This window comes from Larus michahellis, chromosome 1 (assembly GCF_964199755.1).
Source record: "Larus michahellis chromosome 1, bLarMic1.1, whole genome shotgun sequence".
NCBI lineage: Eukaryota > Metazoa > Chordata > Aves > Charadriiformes > Laridae > Larus > Larus michahellis.
In genome coordinates this window covers 39,598,317-39,611,375 of record NC_133896.1, presented here as the reverse complement: position 1 = coordinate 39,611,375, position 13,059 = coordinate 39,598,317, and the positions used below count along the sequence as shown (strand labels likewise).

Below are 13,059 nucleotides of genomic sequence, written 5' to 3'. Positions count from 1 at the left end.
CACTGGAAATGAGCTGAACTCCACTCTCAAGTAAAATTGGTTTTCACTTCTACCACAGAGACCCCTTTACCAATTTCTGTGACAACTATCAGAGAACATTCCAGACAGAGGTACCTGACTTTGCTCTCTTCACTGACTGTTGACTTTAAACTGCTCATCCGTTTCAGCCTGGCCAGTTTCCTATTCCACTGCTCCAATTCTTCTATTCTGACTTCAAGATTGTTGGTTAGTTTACAAAGTTGCTTTACAGCACCAACATTTTCCATGAAGATCTGATCCTAAGAAGTAAAACAATGACAGAAGTAGATACAGTATATTCATCACTCAGATGTAACAAGCCATAATGAGTACAGAATTCACCTATGTAAGGATACACTGACTATTTAAAATGCCAACACAAGTTATGTCACTGTAAATGAGATACACTTATGACTACGTAACCCTTTTGCTAGATTGTAAAAATTGTTTATGTTCAATTTGCAGTAAACTGAAAATGGGGACTTGCAGAGAAATTTGAAGAAGCCAAAGGGCTTTGTAGACCAAGAATTTAAACTACAGCTTACCTTCATACTGTGCTGAATTTTAAACCTTAACACCATCACAACAGGCATCTACTATTTGATTTGTAGTGCTGCATCCCTTAACAAAATGTACATCCAATCATCTACCTACAGGATTGACTAGCCTAGCTCAGACAAGCCAGAGGGGCTATTCGTCTTGTACATATAACATGAACCACACAGGAATCAGTGAGACAAGGAAAGATCCAAACCAGAAGTCAGGCTGTGATCGCATGATATTTTGTTCTCCCCTTCAACCTCTCCAGCCTCTTACAGGAGTCCTATAAGTTCCAACACCGTGATCAGCTCTGCAACTAACACAGTTCAGACATCCTCCATTTACTCCATCTGAATACTTTACCCAGGAAAAGCCCTCTATTCTTCTACCCCTGCTTATCATCTAGGTATCGATCTGCTGATGAAGACACCCTCAGTACAACCACCAGGTAGTATTTTATCCATTTCTGAGACAAAAATGGTTACTGATCCACTGCAGGAGCATGGTAACAGCATGCTTTCTTTGCTGTGTTTGAAAGAATGGCTTTCTCATACTAATGTACAACCAGAATGACTCCATTAAACCTTGGATGAAGCTTTTACTGCAGTTAGTGTTGCTAAGTGTTCCAGTCTAGTCAAGTCACGCAGAAGGGAGGCAAAAGCAGAGTTTTGCCTTTCACGTTGCAAATGCCACGCACACCTTTCTTTCAAAGGTGACTGCATTCCACAAAAACAGACAGTATTTTGTATAAACAGAACCAGAGCACAGTATTAGTGGTAAGCTGCAAACTTCTCCACTGCCAGAAGACCAACAGCCTGCTTAATTAAAAAGTGACTTTAAAATACCCTCCTGTGCCTAGAACTGTGAAATCATTTATACAACCACTTGTCCCCATACCAATGATATGTAGCAGCTGCCCTTTCCATTCTCTTCAAATCATGCATGGATCTCTTCTAGGTAACTTCAACTCACTGAAAAAATGGCTCATCTGGCAAAATGTAGGAATACTTTCTTTGAGAAAAAAGGACTGATTTTTACTGCCTCACTGATGACAAAGTACTGAGTACAGTGTGATTGAGAAGAGAGATTCTTGTCCCAAAATAGCAAATTTCCACACAATTGAGACATTTCTCGAAAAAGTAGCAGAGCCTAGTTCAAATGTGTAATGCAATCAATTAATTTTACAGAGCTTGACAGCTCCAAACAGGTAACTGACAAAGAGACACAACCAAATCAGCCAATATTCTGCTTATCTGTACCTAAACTTGGAATGTGAGATAACAAAGTTCAAGGCCTCATCACCTGCCTAACTGAAAGCAAAGATATGAAGCACTGTCCATTTACTACTCTAGGTGCCAAGATACTCTGGAGTTGGGAGCTCCAGAGATTTAGAGCAGATATTTCACCTGGGACATCAGATGTCCCAAGGGTCTGAATTCAATATACATCTTAATCAGTTAGACATAGATGTATCCTGCCCCTGTCTCCCCAACGGTCACAGAATATCACTTCCCAACTGCCACAGGTGTTTGGAGGAAGAGGAGAAAGCACAAATTGCACTGCAGTAATTTACCTAACCATATTAAAACAACGTCAAAGTGTTTGTGAAGTGATCTCAGACCTAGCAAATTAGTCAAGAAAAAGCTAAGCAGTAAATACGCCATTGCTGTAACAAGTCATTCCTGCTTGGGCCACATCCACATCACCCTGCAGGTTGCAGCAGGCTTTCTCCATTTGCTAGGTCACATCCCTGGAGCACATCCTGGCAAGCACTGACCAGAGACTGAAGCTACAGAGGAGAAAGGGAACATGATGGGTTCAAACAGCAGTGCTGAGACACTGTTACAGGCAGCATTTTGTGTGATATTTCAGCAAAGAGAGATACTTCCATCACATACATTTTGTAGCATTTTTTTTCACTAAATCAAACACTCAATTGTCCAACCTAAAAGTTTTGTCATGAAAAAACTGACTACCCCAGGGAAGTTTTGCAGGGGCTCAAAAATGCAAATGCAGCTGCCACACAATGTAACAGGAAGGGCCAAAGGGCAAAATGAACCCAACGTCACTATCTAACACCACTGCTCTTCTATGAGCATCTAGAAATCAGCTACAGGCTGGAACCTTGACCAAATACAGCAAATTTTCTACAAATCTCGTTTCCAATAGTATCTCTAGAAAGTGCTCTTTCCACAGCTTTATTCAATGTGTCTAATTCATGCTTCCTTTACATGGAATATAGCCTAGGAGATTTAACCTACAAATTTAACTTATTTGTAGCCTATCAAAATACAAGTGAAATGCAATATTTTTTACAGATCTTTTCTCCAACTTTGATGGTGTAAACTTGTGTTTTCTATAGAATAATGAAAGAATGCATGATTATAATGAACACAGGATCGTGTTCACGACATCATCCAGACAAGACAACGTTACCAATCTGCAAAACCTCCCTCTTCCCATTATCAGCTGTAAGCGGGAAAAAGCTGGGAAGTGGTCCTTGACCTGCAGTGAACCAGTGCACAACAGAAGGGTCGCTCTGCCCCTCTGCAGCTGGGGCCAAGCACTGTCTGCAGTCACATGTGACTGGACTCTGTGACTGACAGTCCCTTGCAGTCCTATTTCTACAGGAAATGTAGGGGAAGAGAGCACAGGACAATAGACTAAGGCATTGTTTCCAACCTAGGAACATAGTAATTACTTTGTATGCCATAAACATTTTATAGTATATGATTTTGAAGCTATAGTAAGGATTTCAGATGGACAGAAAAACCTTCCCACAGAGCACAGAGAGTTAGCATTTGTATTTGGTACGAAGTAGTTATTCCAGGATTAAAGTAAGGATGTTTTTATTTAACAAATAGAATGCCATCATTGCTTAATTCACTTCTGGAACACTTAATTAACTTAAACACTTAAATACAAAAGAATGTTTTGGAGTCCCACTTGTTGGACCAATGCTATGAGATCGCTATCCACCTTTATCCCGTAAAGTTAGTTTTTTTCCTTTTCTCTTTTATTGTATGTTTATTTATTATTATAACAAGATTTTAATGTAAATACTTTTTGTCATTAAAAGATTTAGCCATTTACTAACACCTGGTGGTTCAGTTTTTCTCAATGATTTGCCAAACACTATTTCTGTAAATACATGCGGAGGCCTACAGCTTTGTATAAAGCCTAGTGTGTGTTTATAGCTCCATAGACGAAAGGAACAGTCTAAATACACACCTCCACTTTCTCTCCCAAGACCATACCTTGTCAACCATGAGGAAGTTTTCTATTTTTTCTCCATCATCACAAGAAACATCACCAACTTCTCTAACAGCTTGAGGTAAAAGCTCCTTCACTTCCTGGGCTATTATGCCTGTTCACAAGATAACATAAACTAAAGTCAGGAAACACAGTGTCATACTGTTGACCATGGTTGTGTGCTTTCAGTTGGCCACTCTTAAAGCTACAGGTAGGACCAAATATGATCTAGAATTTCTCTGTGGTAGGAAAATTCAGGATTTCTTTTTTTTTTTCCATTCCACAGAAAACAAACAGAAACCTCTAGAATTCCCATTTCTCTGCAATAAGAACTAAATTTTCTCTGATCACTTACTTCATTTTCATTAAACCTCTGGAAAAGTAACCTTCTATCTTTAAAAACTGAAACAGAAGTTGGAAAATTACCAGAAATACTTAATTTTGGCATTTTTATACCACAAGAGAAACACAAAAAAGTATGCAATTGTAGTATCCTAAGAAATGAGGATGAAATAGCAGGGTGTTAAAAAGGCACTATGATACAAGGAACAATAGCAGAAGTTAATGAAAAATGGGAACAGAGCTGACTGAATACCTGTTTCATGGGTATTTTTTATTCCCATAACAGATGCAAATTCAGGCTTGTAGTCATACTCCACCAGCCTCATTTGGGTTATTCTTCTCAACTGCTCATTCGTATCGACCTAGTTGGACAAATACCAAGATTCATATGTTGAAACACTAAGAATGATCATGGCATCTAGGACTTCAGTGAGATAGCAAGAAGCCTGACATGGCCACTTGGCCGATCTTTGCATCAAAAAATATGGACAATCTTCCCATTCCCCATTAGCAAAGTGTTATTTGTATTTGTATTGCCAGCTCCCCTTCAGTCTGACAACTCCCATTTACACAGATATCCCCAGCTTCTATGGTCAGCCTCTTCCAAAGTCCATAGGCAGTGGCTCTTCGGAGCACAGCAGTACACGCGATTTCTTTAGGCAGCAGTTCAGCACACCCTAGATAAAGAAGCTGCTTCACATGCCAGAACAATGATCCACACATGTGCTGTGGTGCAAACATAAATGCCCTAAATACTCCACAGCCCTCACCTCCCGGATATTCTGTTTTGCTCGGCTGTCAGATGGGTGCATGACTCTGCCCATAACTTTTGCATTTCCGCAGACAACCAGTGCTTCGTCTGGTGCATCTGTGTTAATTCCTACTCGACCATGACAGACTATCGTCTCTGGAACATGTCCTCGCTGCCACAGTGCATCACTGTCATTCTCAAACTGCCCTGGGTTGGATGCCTGGAAGAAAAAAAATTATATTTAAAGATATAGTATAACATAGATGTACTATTGTTTATTCCATCAGGAATTCAGGGAAAATGAAATGTCAAATCTTTAATATTTAAATTGTATTCAAGAGCTTTTCTAACACACCAACAGAAAAAAAGAGCGGAGTCACTTCTAAGTAAGTGTGTCTACCCATACACATGGCTTTTTCCCTTCAATTCTACTTTATCATCACCTTAAGCTAAATTATCAATGTCTAAAGCTTTCCAAATTTTAACTTTGACATTATGCCATATAACCATTTATTTACCAGCAAATTTTAGCTGAGGCTGGAAATCACAAAAGAGCAAACAACGCAGAGATTAAACACATGTGTTCATAAAATCCTCCGTAATGTTTAAAATCAACTCATGTTAGAAATTTCATGTCAAGGAAACAGGGTCTTTCAAAGAACACCAACAAAACAATGGAGTGTGTATAATTAGAAAAGGCATTTGAACTCAGTAATTAATATATTTTTTTTAACTTTGAATTCAGGCTTTAAAATTTGAGGCTGAACAAAAAGTATTATCACGATAAAAAGTTCGTACTCAATTAAAGAAGCCAGGCTTTCACAACACTTTGCCATCTACAAGCCACGGTGCTGTGCACTTATCACTGTTTGCCACAATTAGAGCATGATCTGATATGCCTGATAACCACTACTCAGCTGGTAGTTTTGTTATGTTATGTTTGAGTGTCTAAAGGGCCAGAACATGAGTTGCTCTCTCTCACAGTGCATTTGCACAGCTTTGCCACTTCAAGGTAGCTAATGGCTGGCTGACTGTACCCTGCCACTGAAGCCCTGTCAGACATCTGGAAAATGACTATTTTTTTTCTTTCCAGCTTTCCTGTTATGTTTTCACCACTTCAAATCACAGCCTCTTGATCCTTCTGCTTTTCTGCCTTCTTTTTTCTTTGTCTGGAATAGTGGCCAGGTTTGCAAAACCTCATTCCCTGGATTCTTATTAAAAACTGTCTTCATTAAAATTTCAAAGGAATCTAACTATAAAAATGGTAGAAAAATGTAAATTTCTGAATCTTACATAAAAATATATATCTTATAAGGTAACAGTAATCCCAAGGATGGGTCAAATGTGAAAATTCAACAGCTTTCCCAAAATAGTAAAGAGATATTTGTAACACTGCTACAGTGTTACAGAAGAGATACAGAAAGAGAAATTCAGACGAAAGCAGTATTGTGGAAAATAATGGGCAAAAAAGGAAAATAATTAAATATACAGGAGTGACACAAACACAAGCTTCAGTGTCCTGAAACAAAAGAACCCACAGCAACAGCCAGGATGATAAAACTTCTCAGCAGGGCAGAAAACTACTGAACTCCAAACATTGCTTTCAAAACCCTTTCGCAGCTCCACCCAGAAAGGAGCTCTTGGCTGTATTGCCCTCCAAAAACCCAACCATAACTGCAGGAAGAGGGCTTATGGCACAAGAGGACACAAAGTTATGTGCCAGACAAAAAAGGAGCCAGAATTCAAATCATCTGAAAGCCCTCGTCTTCCTTTGGCAGCCCCTGTGCAACACCACACACACACTGGGGATTTGCACTTTTGCTCTCTCCAAACCCTAATCCTAAACCAGGCTGTAATCATAAGCCTAGGTAGATGATGTCCCACCAGAAAGGACCCAAGCAATGGCCTACAAAAATGATGCCAGGACTAAAAGCTTTTGACAGCCCTCACCTTTCTTTGGAAGCCCCTTTCCAGGCCCACTTAATAAGTTTAATACACTCAGGCTCTTGGCCTTATTCAACTCTAAAACAAAATGCTAAGCCTACTCCTAGCCATAAGCCAAGGCCTAGAAAGACTCCCTGCAGACAAGCAGCTCCTTGATTGGCCCACATGAAAAAGTTTGCTGGGCTGCAATCTTCCGGAGGCCCACATCATCCTTTAGGTGACACTCTGAAAACACGCTGGAAAGGAGCAGCTATGGGTCTTAATCTTCCTAGAGCTGCTTGACCTTCTTTCCTTGCAATTTTTTTCATTGTCATCCTCCTCCGAAAATGAAGCATCTAGCCAATGAAAGCATTTACCAAATTCCTGGCAAGTGTAGGAAATTGTTTCACCACAAAGAAAAAGCAATCTGGAAAAATCAACCTATTTTGTACTGTAATTCACAAGTTTTCTTTTTGAACTCTTCTATAGCTCTACTTTTAACATTTTAAAATCCTGATAACTAAAAGATAACAACATACTCATACAATATGCAACTGTAATTTTTTTTCCTCAATATTTTTGATTCATTGGTAATTTTTATGCCCAAGAATCACACACACCCCCCAGTCTCCTCTGTATACCTAAAGAGTTTTGTAAATACTTTTCACATGAAAGCAACATAAATTTCTGCTTACCCTCACAATGATCTTTTCAGAGACATTTGCAGCCAGTAGGTAGAATTGGTCTTGAGAGACAGCATACAGTCCAACTACCAGCATGAAGTATCTAATTTAAAATTGATTTAATCATGATAATAATTAAAGTAAGGTCTTCTCACAGAAAAAAATAAAATGCTTTAAATGCAACCACTATTACAATACATAAAAAGATAGCCAGAACATTTCTTAAAACATATTTATGTTACAATATGAAAGAAAAAATATTTCCTTCACTCTCAGGTAATACACTCTTTCAAGCCCCACAATCACTAAAAATGAATAAAGATTACAGTAATTTTGACAAGTTAAGCAATGAAGACTCAAAGATGAAGACCCTTCCTTTCCCAGAAGAAAATGATTATTTGGGTTTTTTGCCTGCCTGATTTCTTCAGCCAACATTCTGTCTGTGATTTCCTGAAACAATCTCTAACCTTGAGGATGAGGTATTTTCTTTTATTCTGACATCATTCTGTGACTCTAGAAGAGAGGCCTTCAAGCAGATAACAAGTATCACAGAATTTGAAATTGAAAAAATCACAGGATTTGGTAAATTAAGATTTTTCACAAACATCAGCTCTATTGAAAAGCAGATCTTCTCTTTTCCGCCTCACACACACACAGGCGAACTAGCTACAGCAATACCTCTGGTCAGGATTAGGTTTCCCCTTTTTTCTCATATTATTTGCTGTTGTTTCACTGAAATGCAACCTTCCTAGTGTTACTTTAGTTGTCTGGTCCCCTGGCAGATCAACTCTAAAATACAAAAGGAAACAAGATCAGGGAAACAAGCATTTGGAGATATACCTGGCTCAAGCCAGATTTCCTCAAACTCATGAAAACAGTTTTGAGAAAAACTGACAAACGAAAAAACAGAGGAACCCCAGTAAAAATCCAGTAACCCTGGTTTATAAAAACACATTAAAAACACAATGACTGTGTCAAGGAGATAAATAAACAGGATAAAGCACCAGCAGTGGGAAACTGTTCTTAGTAACAGGAGTCTTGTGTTTCTTGTTCTGTTTGTATACAGTCTTGAATGTAATAAAACCGTATGTGTTCCATATGATGGGTATTTGTTGCTTGCCAAGAGTAACTTTGCTTATTATTGGATCTGAATCTCCACATTAAAATAAGTAAATTTTACTGTTTGACCCTTTTTTCACCTGCACCTAATTTTTATCTTTGGAAGAATAAAATATAGACCTATGTCCCAAATACATAGTGGTTCTGCTCCTGTAAGTGATAATACAAATAAAGAGTTTGCATGGAGAAAACAACAACCCACTGACTGTGTTCTCATCTAGTATAAATGAAAACTACACCAACGTCACCCATGAAACAATTTGGTCCCAGAATCTGCAAAATGAAGACAAATGCCATGACAGAGGTAATCAAGTGAAAATCAAGCTCTTCTCCCTAGCTCAAACTTCATTTTCGCACATTATATATTGCAGCCTTTATCCCAGCACTGTCCTGTCAAACTTGACACTGTCTTATCCTTTCCTGTTTTAAGGCTTATTTAATTATTTATAGAGAACAGAACAGCTCCAACAGAAGACACTTATGTCAGAAGAACAAACATTGATTCTGCCAGTGAGTTAAGATGCAGAAGAATGGCAGAGAGTTCCAGGGGGAAGCTGCACATATGTTTCTAGCAGAGGCACTACCCCCTTAAAAGCACTGCAAATAGATCTCATGCCCATGTAGAACAGGAACATTACTGACATTTCTTAAGATGGGAAATGCATCTGCCATACACTCTACACCATACAACAGTGACGCTAGCTGAATATAAATATTTTGTATAGGCATACTTAACACATTTGTAAAGCTGCTGAAAATTTTCCTTAATGAAGGGAGACCAGGTATATATTACTACTGTGATTCTATGTGGACACCCAGAATTGAATTTGGATAAAGATCGGGAGACTGGCTTACAGCTACTATAAGTCTCCAAGAAACAGCTACTTTACATTTCCAACCCATCAAGTACTGAAATAAAATTGAATAAATTTATGAAAATTCTTACTTAACAGGATGGAAAGTTTTTTTGCTTCGATCTGACTGAGACTGTTCAATAGCAATTGTTTGATTTGGAGCTTCCACCTACAAAGAAAAAAGAATTATCAAACATAACAAGAATATTACAAACACATAACATTTTCCACAGAAATCAATAGGCAAATTGTGTCCAAAACAGTAAAATTTCTCTCATTTATCATGGATCTGTATAGAAAGTAACATGGGAATTGACTCCTGATTAACGGATGCCTAACAGTGCTGCATTCCAGCTAGTTTGAAGCCCCAAATCGTTCTGTGGATGTAATTTGAAAGTGAAAAAAACGGAAAAGTTATGCACTAATTTGCAAAAGAAAAATTGCTTTCTGAATCTAGTCTGTTATTGGCTCATTCTATCCCAAAGCATAAATGTAGCTATTTAACATGAGAACTGAACCTATGCAAGGTAGTTCCATAAATTATTGTAACGTACATTTCTGTACCTTTCTGGAACGGTACCAAGCATCACTTTGCTTCAGATGGGAACAGATGACAGTAATATTCACTAATTTCTTCTGCATTAGAATGCATTAAGCAAAACTGGTAGTAACTGCCTTGTAAAACAGCTACATGGATTTTTTAAATCACTGAATTTTGGTAGCAAGTAAAAAAAACTGGTAATTTTTTTCAGAAAAATTAAAATTTTTTACTACTTCTGCTTATGCAAGCTTGTGGACCCATATTGGCTGGGAAGAATTTCATTCTTAAAATGAAAATGGAAAGCCTGGCAAGAAGAAATGGGGAAATTTCCCCATTCAGTTTACACATGAACTATTTGAAAAAAACACGTTTGATTCTTTTTCTCTGCTTTGTGAATTGTTTTTTTCAAGACCTCTTATTGACCAATGGGTAGACTGGCCACCTACACACCAGAATATGCCCCTGCACTGCCCACAGAGGGAACAAAATTTCAGCCAAAGAGAGGGAAGCCGGTGAAACCATGGCAAACAGGCAAACATGATGTCTTTCAGCATATAACAGCATAAGCAACCAGAAAACGTCACTTTTTTGCAAAAGAGTTCCACACATAAGTCACTAGTAACTTAAAAGAGTTCTCTTTTGTCAGTTCTTGGTCAAAACTGACTAAGAAAAGAGTTCATTTCAATTATTTACCTTATTCTATGGATAATCACATACCAACTAATTAAAAGTAATAATCACAAAGAGGAGAAATACTTGCCTTTATTCCAAAAGCTTTCAAGTAAAACTTTTCTATTGGTTTCCCCCCTAGCTGAGTTTTGACATATTTTGGATGTCCAGTGATTCCAATATGGACTGTGATTTGGAAATGATTCTTCTTCTGGCACACAAATGCATCATCTGTTGTTGAAAAATTAAATCCTTTGTCTGTGACAATATGATATCCTACAGCAGGTCTACAAAAACAAGAAGAATAGGAACTTTAAGTACAGGCATATTTGAGTGACATCTTGAGTTCCTATTTTTTATGTGGTCTGAAAATCTATCTGATTTTTACTAACAAAATGGGAACCAAAACACATCTTCACAATCACCAGTTCTAACAGTATTTTCTTCTTAGCCTCTTGGAAGTGTAAAAATTAAAACGCATAAACGTGTACCCCAATTTTAGTCTGACACATGAAATGTCTGAAAACCAGAGGTGGGGAAGCTTACATAATCCTCACTTACAAATCTAGTATAAAGGAACTCTGTTCACCTAAAAGCACAACCAAACCTTTTAGTGTATTCAAGCATTCATTATAACATTGCTACAAACAACAGAGCTGAATGAGTGCTGCAGACAACAATGTGCTAATGAGCCACCAAGACTCCCCATTTTGTTCACGAATTCCCACACCAAGTGCTTCCACAGAAGCTGCTGGGACTCAAGTAAGGCTTTACTCAGGCTAAAAGAAAAGTTATCAATACTGACCCTCTGGCCAGATGACTATAAAACTCTCCTTTATAATGTCCACCCTACCTCAACCAAGGAAACCCTATTCTATTTATTGAAAGGGCTAATTTCTCACCCAAAGGGAAAGAGTATTCTGTCCTTACGATTCACAGCAAACAAGGAAAGGTATCAAAAGATCCTTCTAAAAGAGCCAGTGAATTCACCATCCCAACAATGTTTCCAGTCCCCTGATTTAAGACATGGATAATTCTGAAATAATAGGACTACTCCACAAGGTTCTCTTATACGGGCATTGGCTTTTCTTGCTAATGAAAGTTTGATACTGATGATCTCGTCTGATGCTACTAAGAACCTCTCATTAACACAATTACTGAAGAATGGCTTTTCAGAACTCATCCGTTTGCACATTAATAGTTGTAAAAATCAAAATGTACAGACTTTACAAGAAATGTAAAGACTTTACAAGAAACGTACAGACTTTATTATCTTTTCATAAATTATGAACAAAAGGCCCCTTTCAAACAATCACTGATTATCAGGGACAGGGAATAAAGAGAAAACTACTTTGTAACTACTTCAAAACTACTAAGTCATATGTTAATTCATATTTTAAATTATAATGAAGTGTCTACCATCTCTTCAAACCACCATTATTAAAGAAGGAAAACTTTTTCAGTTTCTTTCTGCAACTGCTAACTCCTTCTATTTATGTAGGAAATATGTGTATTTCATAGTAAGGAAAGGAGTCATTTTTCAGACTTAGGTGTGAAGCAAGTTCATTAGCTGACATTCTTAAAGCAATTACAGAGTATTTGCTTACATGCAGGCAAGCAGAGTGAGAAGCAAAGTACAAATTTCCATTTCTCCAAGTTAAGTTGTTTGGAACAATGACTCCCAAAGAGGAATTTCATGTTTCTCATTTTCTGAGTATGCCATTTACAGTAATTAAGAGCAAATACTATTTTGATCTGATGATAGCACAAGGAATGGTCAGTCTTACCAAGCAGTACAGTAAAACTTGAAAGGACTTTTAGGGAGCAAGGGATATCCCTGTCACACAAGTATCTCTACTAGAAATACACTTCGAATTCCTCTGCCTATTCAGAATTTGAGTCTTCAGACGGCACCTCTGGAAGAGAGTCCCACCAATCACAATATTAATGGGGCAAGGGGCTAAGAAAGTGCCAAGCAGACACAATGCAGGCCATAATTAATGGTAGAGTAACCTTTCCTAATGAATCTACCTCAGTTAACAGCATTTTGTTGTGAAAATGAAATAATCAAAAGGTTTAAATAGTGAATCAATAAAATGGAGAATAAAAATTAACCCGAGAAATGCCCTTAAAGTGGGCACAGCAATTTTGAGGTACAGGACCAATCCATCCACACTGAGCAGTGATAAGACTCTTTTGAGGCTAACAATACAGGATCACTACTCAGAAAATCTGTGCACTGTGCCATAATTATAGTGCATCTTGGAACAAAGGCACTGCCATTGACCTCACTTAAAAGTAATACTGACTTCCTCTGCAAATCATATCTCAATCCGCTTCCACAGTAACGGCAGCAGTAACGTGTAT

At 37.9% G+C, this 13,059-nt stretch overlaps 1 protein-coding gene across 1 annotated transcript in view; it reads right to left on the bottom strand.

Moving 5' to 3' along the window:
• The window catches only part of MYRFL (myelin regulatory factor like), a 44,518-nt gene that overhangs the window by 14,152 nt on the left and 17,307 nt on the right, over window positions 1–13,059 (bottom strand). Inside the window, exons 7-14 of the mRNA XM_074573097.1 lie at window positions 10,784–10,979; window positions 9,575–9,651; window positions 8,188–8,298; window positions 7,522–7,612; window positions 4,923–5,123; window positions 4,406–4,514; window positions 3,816–3,925; window positions 115–278 (exon numbers count right to left, since the gene is read on the bottom strand). Coding sequence (XP_074429198.1) covers window positions 115–278; window positions 3,816–3,925; window positions 4,406–4,514; window positions 4,923–5,123; window positions 7,522–7,612; window positions 8,188–8,298; window positions 9,575–9,651; window positions 10,784–10,979 — 1,059 coding nt within the window. The remainder of the gene's footprint in view (window positions 1–114; window positions 279–3,815; window positions 3,926–4,405; window positions 4,515–4,922; window positions 5,124–7,521; window positions 7,613–8,187; window positions 8,299–9,574; window positions 9,652–10,783; window positions 10,980–13,059) is intronic.